The 15,184-nt window shown below is 48.0% G+C and overlaps 1 protein-coding gene across 1 annotated transcript; it reads left to right on the forward strand.

Moving 5' to 3' along the window:
* The first annotated feature begins 207 nt into the window (after positions 1 to 207).
* Positions 208 to 10,739, forward strand: C2CD2L (C2CD2 like). Its single transcript, XM_074302351.1, has 14 exons — positions 208 to 987; positions 3,085 to 3,180; positions 3,821 to 3,940; positions 4,131 to 4,241; positions 4,761 to 4,877; positions 4,978 to 5,101; positions 5,375 to 5,483; positions 5,696 to 5,760; positions 5,850 to 5,977; positions 6,080 to 6,254; positions 6,723 to 6,824; positions 6,993 to 7,126; positions 7,565 to 7,850; positions 9,663 to 10,739. The coding sequence occupies exons 1-14, from the start codon at positions 631 to 633 to the stop codon at positions 9,872 to 9,874; spliced, it is 2,136 nt and encodes a 711-aa protein (XP_074158452.1). The 5' UTR covers positions 208 to 630; the 3' UTR covers positions 9,875 to 10,739.
* The last annotated feature ends 4,445 nt before the right edge of the window (positions 10,740 to 15,184 follow it).

The following is a 15,184-nucleotide window of genomic DNA, read 5'->3' on the forward strand; positions in this document are numbered from 1 at the left end:
ACAGATCCTGGCCGCTGTGCTTGGGGATACGAGGCGTGCGCATCCCACCCCCCACTTATCCCAGATAGGAAGGCAGTGATGTGGTCCTGCCTCCTCAGAACCCCCGGCCTCCGCCCCGTGCGGGCGGCCTCCCCCGGGCTCTCGCCTCCGCCGACGCCCCTCCCGGTCGGGTGCGGCCCCTTTAAGGCGCGGCGGGGGCGGGGCATCGGCGGTGTTGTCAGTGTCAGCTCTGCGCACGCAACCCTCCCCGCGCCGGCCCGAGCCCCCGGAGCCCCCCGAGCGGAGCCCGAGGCAGCTCCGGCAGAGCCAGTGCGGCGAGCGGGAGGCGAGCAGCGGGCGAGAAGCCGGCAGGCCGGAGGTGGGAAGGCGGAGAGAGAGAGAGCGCGAACCCGGGCTGAGCCGTGGGCGCCTACCCGCGATGTGACCGGGCGAGGCGAGAGAACCCGGCGCCAGCGAGAGCGAGCCCGGCGTCCGGGCCCCCATCCGGCTGCCCCGCAACCCTAACAAGTCCCGAGCTCCGCGCGCTGCTGAGCCCGCTCCCGCCCCCGCTCCCCGCCCGCAGAACTGCCCGGCCATGCTCCCCCGGGGCGGCTGCTGAGCCGGAGCCGGAGCCGGGGCGCCGCGCGGAGCATGGAGCTGGGCTGGGGGCGCTGGGACGTGGGCTGGGCGGTTCTGCTGCTCCTCTTCGCCGCCTCGCTGCTCACCGTGTCCGGCTGGCTACTGCAGTACGCCCGGGGAGTGTGGCTGGGGCGGGCGCGCCGGGCCGGGGGGCCGGGGCCGGGACTCGGGGGGGCCGAGCCGGGGGGGTCACTACGAGAGCTGGGCGTGTGGCGCTCCCTGTTGCGCCTGCGGTCCCACCGCGCCGGCGTCCCGGAGGAGCCGGGTGTCCGGGGCCTCCTGGCCTCGCTCTTCGCCTTCAAGTCTTTCCGGGAGAACTGGCAGCGCGCTTGGGTGCGAGCGCTTAACCAGCAGGCCTGCAGGGATGGGGTAAGTTGGAGGGTTCGGGGGCTCGGCTCCACTCTCCGGCCCGGAGCAGCGGCGCTGTTCAGGTGCACGGAAGGGGTCCGCGCGCGTCTGTGGGACGCCTCGGCTTTCCCCCATCCCACGGCGGAGAAAGTGCTGTGGGGAAGGTGAGGCTGGAGGATCGGTATCTGCCCCCAATTCCAGTCCCCGGGGGCGGGGAACCCTAGTGCTCCAAAAGCGGCGGAGAAGTTGCTGTTCTCATAGCAACGCTAATCCTGGTGTGGAGGGAGCTGCTTCTCCACCTGGAGCGGTGGCTGTGGTGCTGGTGGGGGGGTGGGGAATGGGGGCAGGGACGCGGGCTGGATAGGAAGCTCGGAGCGACCTTAGGAACCTACCTGGCCGCCCCTGGCAGGCAGTGCCCAGGTCCCAAGTCCCCGACCTTCCCTCCAAATCCCCGGACTGCTGCTTCCTGCCAGCCTCGGCTCGGTCCCTGTGTCTGCCTCCGTGTAGATAGTGGGACAGGAATGGAGGGGAGTTACTCGTTAGAGACACTCGGAGCCCACCGGAGCTGACCCCCAGGGGTCAATCAGAGACTCCAACCCGGCCAGGGATCAGTTCACTTCCCACGATTGCACCAAGGGACGGCTGATCACTAAGGAAGTGGGGCAGAAAAGCATTTGTCACGAGATGGGTGGAAGGGGCTGGACTTCCCTTCCTGGAGCCCCCTACCAGCCCAACCCAAACATTTGACACCCCCCCTTTCCTCTCCATCCCGCTCAGTTCCTGGAAGAGATTCCTCAGTAAACTAGGGATCCTGATGTCAGCTTCCAGTTTCCCTAATAGGTCTGAAGACTTAGCAACTGAAGAGTCTTGTTCTGTTTCCCTCCTGTGCCCTCTAGGGTCCAGATGGCACTTGTCAGTGCAGACCTTGACCTCTCCCCCCTGTGCCCAGCTCTGTGTACCTTGTCCTCAGGTGAACAGTGCTTTCTCTAAGGTTGCCAACTCAGATGGACATTGGACTCCCCTAGGTGTGGGGAGAATGGATCCTGAACAGCATCATTCACCTCTGGGACCCCCAGAGGTCCTGGGTCTGAGCCAGGAATTGGGGGGAAGCTGCTGGATCAGAAGCACTTACTGACTTGTTTTGCCAAGCAAATGTGCTCTGGGGACTTTCTCCCATTGCCAATAAGTCTTAGGGAAGGAGCCAACCTGAGCCCCTCCCCCCAGCCAGTAAGCTCTTCCTGGCCTATCCCCCTTGTTGAACCCCGGCTGAGCCCACTGTCTGTAGTGGCTCTATCCTGCTCCTGCTGAGCTCTGGGTGATTTAGGTGGCGGCTCTTCCCAGGTTTCAGCTAAGGAGCTTTTATCTTAATCTCACCCTGGGGGAAGAATTAGTATCCCGGGCCCCTCAGGGCTTTGAACCCTTGTTCTGGTTCTTCTCCTGTCCTGTCTTCCTCCTGAGCCCTGCCTAGCTCAGTAGATGCCCATCTTGAGACAAGACTGTATTCTTAAAACCTCTTTATTTCTGACACTTAGTTTCTCTCCTCTCTTCCACTTGCCTATCCATTTAAAAAAAAAAAAAAAATTACAACTCCACCCCCATGTGTCAGCCTGAAACATTCCACCCAATAGATTTCTATCCTCAGTACAAGCCCTAGGCTGCAACCACTCCTTCCCCAGCACTTCAGTCTTTAGAAATAATGTTTGTAAACTTTAAAGCAATCGGTAATTATGAATTGTTGTCATTGTTATTACATACTTCTCTTTCCCTGGGTTTGATTATTTTTTAAAGAGGATAATCATAGCCTTTGCTGGGAGTGGGGAGGAGAAAAAAATGTATTTTTGGAAAAACAGGTGCTTCTGTCTTCTGTGCCCTGGGCTCTCCGGCCTCTTTTTGCAGAGATAACATCAACCAGGCCCTCTGGTGAGGAGGGCTTTTTAGAAAGGGGGAACCCCCTGTACTAAGGTCTTTTGGTCCAGGGGGAGGCCAGGAGCCAAGCCTGCAGCTGAAGTGACTGCAGCTTCCAGGAACCTAGCCAGATGGAAACAGACCAATTCTGATGGGGGTAGGGTCAACTCCAGGAAGCCTGACCCTCCTCTCAAACTCCATTTCTTTTTCTAGAGCTCTATCCAGATCACTTTTGAAGAGATACCCCAGCTTCCACCCAATGCTTCTATCAGTCACGTGACCTGCGTGGACCAATCTGAGCACAGCATGGTGAGGGGTGGGATAGTGCTTGGATGGGTCATAGCCAACTCTGGATCCATAGGGTAAAAAAGTCCTATCAATTTTCTATACCTTTTCTTTTATTCCTTTTACCTGTTGAATTCCAGCCCAACTCACATCCTACCTCCTCCAGGAAGCCTTTCATAAACATCCCTCTTTTTTTGGGGGGGGGGGGTGGAGTGAGGCATTGGTGACTTGCCTAAAGTCATACAGCTGAGTGTTAAGTATCTGAGTTCAGATTTGAACTCAGGGCCTCCTGGTTCCAGCTGGTGTTCCATCCATTTCAGTCCCTCAATGTCCTTCTTCCCCTCTACCCCCCTTCTAACATCTCACTGTTTTTGTCTCTAATGGGATGAGGACAATCATGGATATTATTGTTATCAGTGGGTGTGCCCTATCTCTCCACTACTTTTCCAGAGCAGAGACCATGACTTAGCTAAACTCCATCCCCCAGTGCCTAGAACAGCTGTGTGCTTGAAGTAACTCTTGTGGCAGAGTTCTGGGGTTTCCTTTAGTTCCCCAGTGATCTGCAATAGGGAGGGGAGGGGAAGGATCTGTGTTGAAATGTGTGCCCAGATAGAGAAGCTAGAGAAGAGCCTTTGCTTCTCTTTCCTCCCTATGCCTGCCTTAGGTTCTTCATTGCCAGCTTTCAGCCGAGGAAGTTCAGTTCCCAGTCTCTGTGACCCAGCAGTCTCCAGCTGCTGTCTCCATGGAGACCTACCACATCACCCTGACACTTCTTCCAGCCCAGGTAAAGGGGAAAGGGGGGAAACTGGGGACTAGGGGTAAGGAGAGGAGGATGAGGTTGCCTCAAGTTTTGAGGTTTAATCAGAACATCCTTTTGGGAATGGAGACCAGGAAGATGATTTGAAGAGAAGTGATAAAAGATGGGCAAGCATGAGACCCATGTATCTCCTCTACCCTCCCCATCCCGTCTCTAGCTGGAGGTCAACCTGGAAGAAATAGCCAATGAGGGGTTGCTGATATCCTGGGCCTTCAAGAATGGTCCTGAGCTAAACATGACAGTTTGTCCCAAGCTGCAGGGGAAAGAGGTGAGTAGATTGAGTGTGTGTGTATGTGTAAAACAGTTAAAAGTGGCGGAGAGTAGTTGGAGCAAGTTAGGAATACACTGAGTAAGATAGGAGATGGAATAGGTTCGGAAAACCTGAAGGATTAGATGAGAGGGGACTAAGGGAAAATGGATCAGGGAGAGAAGGGGGATTAGGAGGTAATTGAAGACAAATTCAGTGCAAAATCAGGGATAGCTAAGGGAGAAGGCAGCTAAGTGATACAGCTAGGATAGCATGCTGGACCTGGAATCACTAAGATATGAATTCAAATTCTAGATATGTGACCCTGGACAGGTCACTTCACCCTGTTTGCCTAAGTTTCATCATCTGTAAATGATCTGGAAAAGGAAATTTCAAACCACTCTAGTGTTTTTTCCAAAAAAACCCCAAATGGGTCATGTCAGACATGGCTGAACAAAGGGGAGAAGGCTAGGAGGCTGTGATTCTTCTCCCTCTCTTTGCCCACTTCCTCTCCTCACTCTCTCTTTACTATCCTTGCAGAGAAGTGAGGAACAGGTGGATCCATCTACTATTGAGGAGTTGATTAAGGATACCATTGTCAGTACAAAGCCTGCCATGATGGTGAATCTCAGGGCTTGTCCAGCTCCAGGGGGCATGGTGAGTAGACACCTGAGGAGATTAGGGCTGAAATCATGGGTCATATTCCATAATCTATCCTTCTGGGGACTTGTAATGCTCTTTTTCCACCTGTCCTTAGGTATCCTTTGAGAAGCCAACCACAGGGCCTCCAGTTCAACCAGCTGCCCCCAAACCCATTCGGCTTCTGTTACGGCAGTTAAGAGCAACCCATGTGGGTGGTGAGACAGGAGACGAGACAGGAGGTGAGCAATTGGAGTGGGGAGGGGTTGGGGGCAGCTGAGATTCTGGTGGTATATTTTTAAACCTTCATGATTCATAGACTTATGCTCTTTGTAGTATGGTTGAAATATTTGGAGTTAGGGGGCTCTGATTCTAGCTTGTATTTTTATTTTTTGCTGTTTTGTGCAAGTCATTTCTTCACACATATAATGAGATTAGACCTGATAATCCCTAAGGTCCTTTTCAGCTCTAAATGATTTTTGACTCTGACTTTTTGACCTCTGGTTGCCTTTCAGGAAATGGGGAGCTATGCTGTGTGGCAGAGCTGGACAGCCCTCAGCAGCAGAAGTGGACTAAGCCAGTGCAAGCTGCTCCGGAGGTTGAATGGATGGAAGAACTGTCTCTGTAAGGAATCTAACTCTCCTTCTCCCCTATGATACTGATATTGTCCTGGCATACTGAAGCTGCCTCCAGCAGATGACCCTGTTCAACAGCCCTTAACTTAATGGGACTCTGGGACAGTGATGGCCACAAGACAGGGAGGGGGAGGGTTGCCTTGGACAATACAGCTTTCCCCTCCATCAGTAACCTTCTGTTGCCCTCTCATTGGTCCACAGGGAAATAGGTCCCCAGAGCCGGGAGCTGACACTGAAGGTGCTGAGGAGCAGCAGTGCTGGAGACAGTGAGTGTGCACAGGGAGGATAGCTTAGGAGTGGGTGGTCTTGGGGTGGGCATCACTTAACCAACTACCCCTCACTTGCTATGTTGCAGGTGTCCTTTTGGGCCACGCCACCCTGCCCGTGGGCTCCCCGTCCAGACAGTCATCCAGAAGGCAGCTGTGTCCCCTGACTCCTGGGCCAGCAAAGGCCTTGGGACCAGTTGCCACTTTAGCATTAGAGGTAAGAACAGTTTCTTCATGGCGGGGAGGTGCCATACATCTGGGAGGACATCGGGGGCATCATGGCACCCAGATATTGATTTTGTGTCCTTTTTCCTGGTAGCTCTTATATGAAGAAGGCTCCCCTGGCAGCCTGAGCAGCCCAGTTCCACCCACCCCACGACCCAGCATCACCCCCACCAAAAAGATTGAATTGGATCGTACCATAATGCCCGATGGCACCATTGTCACCACAGTGACTACTGTGCAGTCCCGGCCTAGAGCTGATGGCAAGCTAGGTAAAAGGGGAGATAATACAGAGGCTTGGGGAGGAAAGGGAAGGCCTCAGACTGGTCAGCCAAGCTGAAGCTAGTCTTGGAGAGGAGGAACAGAAGGAAGCCCCCAGACCCTGAATGCCACGGTGGATTCCCGACTCATTCTCTGGGCACACAGTATCCAGTCCTTTCTGTGTTCCCTTTTCCCTTTACTCCTGATCTGTCTCCTTTCTTCTTCTCCTTACAGTAGTTTCCTCCAGTCCCTTCACCCGGGCTTTTTCTTCAGACTCATTTGCCTGCCTGTCTCAACTTCTGGGTCTCCTTGGGGGCTGTTCTTACACCAGTGGGTTTTATGTCTCTTCCTCCTTCCCTACCACCTGCATCTCCTTCTGTCCCTAAGCTCCTTGGTAGCTTAGTTTGGATCTACTTAGAAGTATTGGGGGGGGTTTGGAAGTGCTCCCAACTCACTGATCTTTCTCCTTATATCCATAGACTCTCCCTCTCGCTCCCCCTCGAAGGTGGAGGTAACGGAGAAAACAACAACTGTGCTGAGTGAGAGCAGTGTCCCCAGCAGTGCCTCCCCCAGCAGCAGCCGTGAGTGTGGGGGGGAAGGGTGGCACAGTGACCAGAGTGGGGGGCTGCAGTGCCACAGAATGATGCCAATACCCTGGCATCAGACAGCAAAGAAATTGGAAGCTGGGCTGGGAGAGGATTCTGGTGCCTGACAACATGGAGCATTGATAAGTATATCCTGTTTGGCAGGGGATAGCCACCTCTCCAATGGCCTGGACCCCGTAGCAGAAACGGCAATCCGGCAGCTGACGGAACCCAGTGGAAGGCCAGCTAAGAAGACCCCCACCAAGCGTAGTACCCTCATAATCTCTGGTGTATCCAAGGTAAAGAGACTAGTGGGCATGGCTGTCCCTGAAACACAAGGCACCATCCTCTATCTCCATCCATGTATTTGTACTGGCTGTGGCTGTGAAGACTTTTCCAATCCCCAACTCAGAATCTCTGGTTTCCTTTAAAACTCATGTCAAGTAGCACATCTCCTAGGAGGCCCTTCTTGGTCAAACTCTCATCCCATCCCCAGTTGCCAGGGCCATCCCATATAAAATTACTTCTCTCTACTTTGAATTTATCTTGTAGATTCTGATTTATGTATGTTGTTGTTCTCCTTATTAGAACGTAAGCTCCTATTTTTGCCTTTCTTCCTATCTCCAATACTTAGCATGGTGCTTGGCCTACAGAGAAATTGCCTAATAATTTTTTTATTTATTAGCTTACTGGCAGGGTGTCCTGCCAGTCCTTAGCTGCCTGTTTCCCCTGCCCAGGTTCCCATTGCCCAAGATGAGTTGGCATTGTCCTTGGGTTATGCAGCCTCCCTGGAGGCGTCCATGCAGAATGAGGCAGAGAGCAGTGGGGCCTTGTCTTCACCTCCCTTGGACCCCCCAGCCATGTCCCCTGGACCTCTGGAAGCCCTGGCCAGTCCAGCAGGCACTCAGGAGACAGATGAGACGACACGCTCAGACATTTCAGAGCGGCCTTCTGTGGATGACATAGAATCAGAAACCGGTTCTACAGGAGCCTTGGAGACCCGAAGCCTCAAGGACCACAAAGGTGAGGAGGGGAGAGAACGGCTCTCCCAGAATTTTGATGCTCAATGTCCGGGGCCCAGATTGCTCCCTGGACTCTAGAACATAGCTGATCCCATTCTTTGGGCTTGTTTTCCACGCCTCCCCACAGGTTCACGGCTACCCTTTGATCTTAGTTCTCTCTGCACCAGTTTGCCTTCTCTAGGTTTCACCCAGTTTTGCTCTCTGTCTCACCCCCACTTTGTCCTTCAGTCAGGCTTCTCCCATAGCCCTCTGTCCTTTCAGATATCAGACTTGCCTCATTGGGTGAGTGCCTCCAGTGCTTGTGACACAGCTTGTGGAAGTGAATGATTGTCTTTGTCCTGAGCCTTGAGGCACAGGGGCTTACCGAGGGCATCCTGTCTCCCCTTCTCTGCTCATCCATTCTCTATACCTGTTGTCTAGCTGTAACCTTCTGTGAATTCACCTAAGCCTTTCAGGAACCTCTTCACATGTTTAACCTCTACTCCAGCTTGGGATAATGAGTTCTTTAAGTTGATTGTTTCCTGTGTCAAGTAGGGCTTCCTTGTGTTGGTCGTGAATTACCTCTTTTCAAGCTTTAAGAGACTCCTACCTAAGTCAACAAACAGTTCAACAAACATTAAGTACTTAAGATGTATAGAGTACTCTACTAGGTGCTTGAAGTCCAACATGGACCCTGCCCTGACATATATTCTACTAATGGGGGCACATAACACATGAAAGCTGAAAATCATTACAATCCAGAATGAAGAAAACCACAGAAAGAAAATACTGTGAGAAAACTTGAGAAAGGTAAAATTTTAATCTTCTTGATGGCAAGGACCATGGTGTTCTATTTATCTTTGTAACTGTCATAGGGACCATGAGATACACAGACTAGGGGACCATAAAAAGTTTTTTCCCATTCAACATAATTGTGGAAAGCTTCACAGAGGAGGTGACTTGTGGTCTAGGCCTAAAAGAATGGTTGGGGTGGAGATGGAAAAAGAATGAATATTTACTTATTGATGGAGTCTGTGTGCAGGCACTATGCTAGGCACTTGATCTTCATAACAGCCAAGGAAGGTAGGTGCTATTGCTACATATTTTACATATAATAATGATAGTGCCTAATTATGTGCCGGGCACTTTGCTAAGCATTTTTTTGGCACTTATTATTTTATTTGATCCTCACAACAACCCTGGGATGTAAGTTCTATTATTATCCCATTCTTTCACAGTGAGGAAACTGATGTACAGAGGTGAAATGACTTCCCCAGAGTCGCACAGATATTAAGGCCATATATGTTTATTAAGTGATTACTATAATGCTTCTAGAGAAGTTGCCCTCTACTCTTGTAGCATAAGTGTATTCGCTAATAAGCACTAACATGACCTAAAGCAGAGGAGTGTGATGGAAACCAGGACAAAACACTTTACCTCACAGACATTGGGGAGCCACAGAATGATTTTGAACAGTGTCATGGCCTGTTCTTGGGATGTCACCCATCCTCCCGTCCCCCTTTGTCAACCTCCATCTTTTTAGCCTGAAGAGCTCATGCTCCTACACTGACTGCCTCCTGAGCTGCAGGGTTTGAAGCTGCAGACAGGATTCTATATTTTCCCTGCCTTTGTGTTCAGGAAGGATGTTTTTTTGCTGCTTCTAGTTAGTTCCACCCTGGGGTCTACCCAGGACCTTCTGGGCCACAGCTCTACATTGTAAACATCTTTTGGATAGGACTTCTCCCCCATTTTACCCATCCTCCCCCCAAACTTATGTACTAGTTTGTTTCTAGTCTACTTGGATCTCAATCTTCTCTCTGCCCCATCTCCACAGTGAGTTTCCTTCGAAGTGGGACGAAGCTGATCTTCCGCCGGCGACCACGACAGAAGGAGGCAGGACTGAGCCAGTCACACGATGACCTCTCCAATGCAGCTGCCGTGCCCAGTGTCCGAAAGAAGGCTGGCAGTTTCTCCCGGCGCCTCATTAAGCGATTTTCCTTTAAATCCAAACCCAAGGCCAATGGTAGCCCCAGTCCCCAGCTTTGAGCGTCTCCCAACTACCACAGGACCAGGAAGGGGCTGAGATTTCAGCCCTGCCCTCCCCCAACCATACCCCCTACCAGCCCCATGGCAATCTGGGCTGGGGGCAGTCTTCTGGATGTTGGGAACCCCTACCAGCCTTAGGCTTTGGGGCCAGCCCACAATGAGGGCTAACAGTGTCAGACATCCCATTCTGAGAACCGGGAAGAGGGTAGTTAAGGGCAGGGAACATGCAGGAAGACTCTGTCCTGGTACACATGGGCCGAACCCAGAACTTGGTGCCTACTGATAATATTGTCCCCTCATAGAAATCCCAGGATGCCCAGCCCCCCAAAGCTTCCCTCTCTCCCTTTATTTATTCTATTTATACATGTGGTCTCTGACCCTCAGTGGGCTGGGGGTTGGGTGAGTGGACAAAAGAGGGCCTGGTTCCCAGGTGCCCTTTCTTTCATGCCCCAGGATAGGGCATTTTCCTTTGGCCTGGAGTACCTAGGCATCAGATCATCACTTAGACCAGCACCAATGTCTGCCCTATGGTACGTTGGCAACTCATAGGAAGCCGGGCCGGTGCCCGGGATGGGGGGCAGGTATTTCCCCCCTCCCTAACACCCCCAAATCCCTCCCTCCCTCTTTATTACTGTTTTTGTACTTGATGCCTTCTCCATAGGCAGAAGGAAGGAGCCAGGGGCCAGGCGGGAACTTTCCCCAGGCCAGTATCGGCCATAACTGGCTTTTATTTAAGGAATGTGTGATGAAGGAGGAAGCGTTAACTCTGCACCTTTGTGAATTTCAGGAGACAATGATTTCCATTGCTGTGTGATGGCCTGGAACTTAACTTATTGAATTAAAATTAAATTGGAGTTTACAAAAACCAGTATTCAGTCTTCTTGGGAGTGGGGGGGAAGAGGAATCAGGCTGAAGGGGAGTCAAGGTTCAAGGGGTATTTGTTGAGATTCACCTCTAAGATGCCCAGTGAATAGGACCACCATTGAGGTATGAGGAGAGGCAAAAATTTCCCTGGAGCCAGCTGGACCTCGGACTATATGTCTGGGCTTAGGCTTTGGGTTAGGCAGACCATTTCCTTAATTCAGATAGATGAGAGCTTCTCATCTTATCAGAAGTGTTGAGTGCTCAATTGTATGGCCATGTATTGGGATATATAAAGGAAGTAATAAGACAGCTAGTCAGGCCAGGGAACAACTTCTATTTCATTATCAGCTTTGATTAAATACCTGGCACTATGTGTCAGGCAATGTGCTAACTTTTGGGGATCCAAAGAAAAGCATAAGACAGTTAACTAGAATCCTCAAAAGCAGCTTAAAGTTGGACTCGGGTACAATAGTCCTATGTTTAGGGTAGGTATAAGTTTCCAAGTTGATTTCATCCTGCAGAATGATGAGTTTTTGGAGATCATGAAATCTAGGAGACCAGCCAGAAATGAAGTAAATTCCCTATGTTCCCTTCTTAAAGAGCTGGGAGGAGTTTGACTTTCTCCCCTCCACCCTGTCTAGCCAGGAGGAAGAGGTCCCAGGGGCTGGGAGGTTGTTGAGATGTGAGTTTTCAAGTTGATTTCATCATGCAAGATGAAGTGTTTCTGGAGAGAATGAAGTCCGGGGGATGAATCAGATAAGAATCCAAATCCTACCTCAGATGTTAGCTACCTAGGTTCTCTCCCCAGGCCTCTATAAAATCAGGAAATTGGGTGAGAAACCTTTTTTTAGCTGGAGATTCTAAGAATGGACCTTGGGTAAGTCACCCTTGTAGGCTTCATTGTCTTTATCTACTAGAAAGAAGGAAGGGGTGAATTAGATAATTTCTAAGAACCTCTAAGAAGCAGTATTCCCATTTTTTAGATAAGTGGTTTGCAGAAATTAAACTTATTTAAAGTCTCATACACACACACACTTAGAGGCTAAATCTGATCTCTTGATTCTCAAATCCCAGGGTTTTGTCTACCTCAATTACCTCTTCCTGAATATTTACATCATGAATGGATCAGGTGGGAAAGGGTGTTCTGGAGCGTGGAGAAGAATTAGGATCATTACTGGGGAGGAGAGAAAGAATAACCACATCTGATTCTGGAGGTGTTGGGGAGCCCTCTACCCCAGAGTCCACAAGGAAGGGAATGTGATAGAAAGGAAAGAAATAGAGGACCCACATACACACACACACACACACACAGGAATGATATAAAGACAGTTACAAAATACTCTTTACAGAAATAGAGAAAAATTGGAGAAAAGATTGTTGATTGCTAGGCCCCACTAGTATAATGAAAATGATGCTACCAAAATTAATTTACTGATTCAGTGCCATACCAATCAAAAATAATAATGAATTTCATCTGGAGGAACAAAAGGTCAAGAATGTCCAGGGAAATCATGAACAAAAAGGGGGAAGGAAGGGGATTTAGCACCATCAGATATTAAACAATACTACTAAGTAAGAATTATCAAAATTATCTGTTCACTTTGCTAAGCACTTTTTACAAAACTAATCTTATTTGAGCCTTACAATAATCCTGGGAAATAGGTATTTTTCAGTCTTTTCTCAGTTGTGTCAAACTCTTCTTGACCCTGTTTTGGGTTTTTTTGAGAGAGGAGAGGTTTGTCATTTCCTTCTCAAGCTCATCTTATAGATGAAACTGAGGCCGACAGAATTAAGTGACTTGCCTAGGATCACACAACTAGTAAGTATTTGAGGCAGGATTTGAACTCAGGAAGAAGAGTCTTCCTGATGCCAGGCCCAGCACTCTATCCACTGAACCATCTAGCCACCCAATAAGTGCTATTACACCCCATTTTATACTTAAAGATACTGAGCAAACAGAAGTTAAATTATTTGTCCAAAGTTACACAATTAGTGTCTAAAGCCAGAAAGAAACACAAGTATTTTATCTTTGAAAATTAATATGTTGTGGCAGGTAGTGGCGCAGTGCATAGAGCACCAGCCTTGAATTCAGAAGGACAGGAGTTCAAAGGTGATCTCAGACACTTAACACTTTCTAGCTGTGCGATCCTGGGCAAGTCACTTAACCCCAGCCTCTGGGAAAAGAAAAAGAAAGAAAATTAATATGTTGAATTTATCATACTAAAGAAATTCAAGTTATACACAATAGATTTGCAGTTTCATGTACAATCCTTTTTCTGTTCTACTTTGCATATAGAAATGCTCTTTTTATTTGGTATTTTTAAAATTTTATTTTAAACACGGATTTTATGTTTTTATATCACTTACATTTCCCAATGTATCCCTTTCCTTACCCCTATAAGACAACCATTCCTTATACCAAAAAATAAAAGACAAAAATCACTTCAACAAAATTGATTTAACATATTAGAACAAAGTCTGACATTATCAGCAGTATTCTACATCCCTAGAAAGAATGGTGAGAGGTACCTTTGGAGCTTAGCTCCATAATTTCACAGCATCTACAATTTTGTTGTTCTATTTACATAGGTGTGTAGTTTTCCTAATTCTCTGTTTATGTATTTCATTTTGCATCAGTATATGTTCTCATGATTCTCTGTATTCTCGGTATTTATAATTACCTCCTTTTTATTGGGTTGGAAGGGAACTTTCTGGTCAAGGGAATCATCAGAATCAAGATCATCGTTGAATGATGGGATAACTGGAAAGACCCAGAACTTGTTCACAAGTAGCAGAGCCAGGAGCCTAAATCTACAGTGCTTTTCTTTTTTTTTTCTTATTTTTTTAATGAAAATTTTTTATTAATTTTTATAATTATAACATTTTCTTTGGCAGTACATATGCATAGGTAATTTTTTTTTTTTTTTTTTTTTTACAACATTATCCCGTGTACTCCCTTCTGTTCCGAATTTTTCCCCTCCTTCCCTCCACTCCCTCCCCTAGATGGCAGGCATTCCCATACATATTAAATATCTTATAGTATATCCTACAGCGCTTTTCTAGATGTGAATTCCAGTTCCCAATCCAATCTTAATAGCTGTGTCACTTGGGGCAAATCATTCAACTTTGGGACTCATGGAAAAGGGGAGTATTTGGTGTATAGTATTTGGTGTATCCCGTTTCCACAGGCTTAAGGAAAGAAGAAAACAAGCACTTAATAAGCACTTACTATGTGCAGGATACCATCCTAAATGCTTTAGAATTTTCTCACTTGATCCTCACACCATCGAATAATCTGTAGTGGAAGATGTGAATTTTGAGAAGAGATACTCTATCCTCTGCAACCGACAGAGATTCAATGGAATCAGCAAACTATTTCTGCAGTCAGGAGACCTGTATTCCAATCTTCCCAGGTAGTTGTGTGACATTGGGCACATTCCCAAACCTCTCAATGTGCAGTTTCTCCACTGAGAAGTGGAACTTTTAACCTGCAATATCTTGCAGAATTGTTGTGAGACAGTGATTGACTTTAACCTTAAAAGGCTAAATGAATAGCTGTTCTTGTGGAAGACCTGGCATTTTTATTTTTATGCGTGCATCTGTGTCCTCATTTATATATTTTATAGGCACTTAAGTGATGGAAGTGGGTAAAGCACTGGGCCTGGAGTCAGGAAGAATTCAAATCCAGCTTCACACACTTCTAGCTGTGTGACTGAGCAATTCATTTAACCTCTGCCTCAGTTTCCTCATCTGTAAAATGGGGGTAATAATAGCCTCCATTGTTGTGCGGATAAAGATAATAACTAAAGCATTTAGCACATTGCAAGGCACATAGTGAGGGTTACTATAAGGTCAATGTTAGATATAATTCTCACTAATACTTAATTTCTGTTTAATTAACTATAAAAAGAGAATCCTAGCACCTGTCTGGAAGGGTTGTTAGGAGAATCAAATGAAGTAATAATTGCAAAGCATTGACCATCTGGCAAAAAGTAAGCATTATATAAGTGCTATCTGCTTTTATTATTACTTAACTTTAGTTACTATGACTCTGTCACGCTAGTACGAAGACACTCACCTCAGGTGGCATTACTCTATTATTCAGTTACAAAAGCACTATGTAATTGATGACTGTTATTACTATTTGGCTTTGGTTACTATTATTATTTAACCTTCAGTTTCTTCAACTGAAACCAAGACAGTAGTAGAGTTTTTGTGAAGATCAAGTGAGGTAACTGTAAGGCATTAACACAGTGCATTATGTAAATGGTGGTTATTATTGTTACTTAACCTCAGTTTCCTTATCTGTGAAATGGGGATAATAGCCCCCAGATCCCAGACTCGTGAGGATCAGATGAAACAATGCCAGCGCCTGGTATACAGTAAGCACTAAATAAGTGTTGCTGTTGTTATTACTTAGCTTTAGTTTTCACATTTGTGGAATAT

The sequence above is a fragment of the Sminthopsis crassicaudata genome, chromosome 3, assembly GCF_048593235.1.
Source record: "Sminthopsis crassicaudata isolate SCR6 chromosome 3, ASM4859323v1, whole genome shotgun sequence".
Classification (NCBI taxonomy): domain Eukaryota; kingdom Metazoa; phylum Chordata; class Mammalia; order Dasyuromorphia; family Dasyuridae; genus Sminthopsis; species Sminthopsis crassicaudata.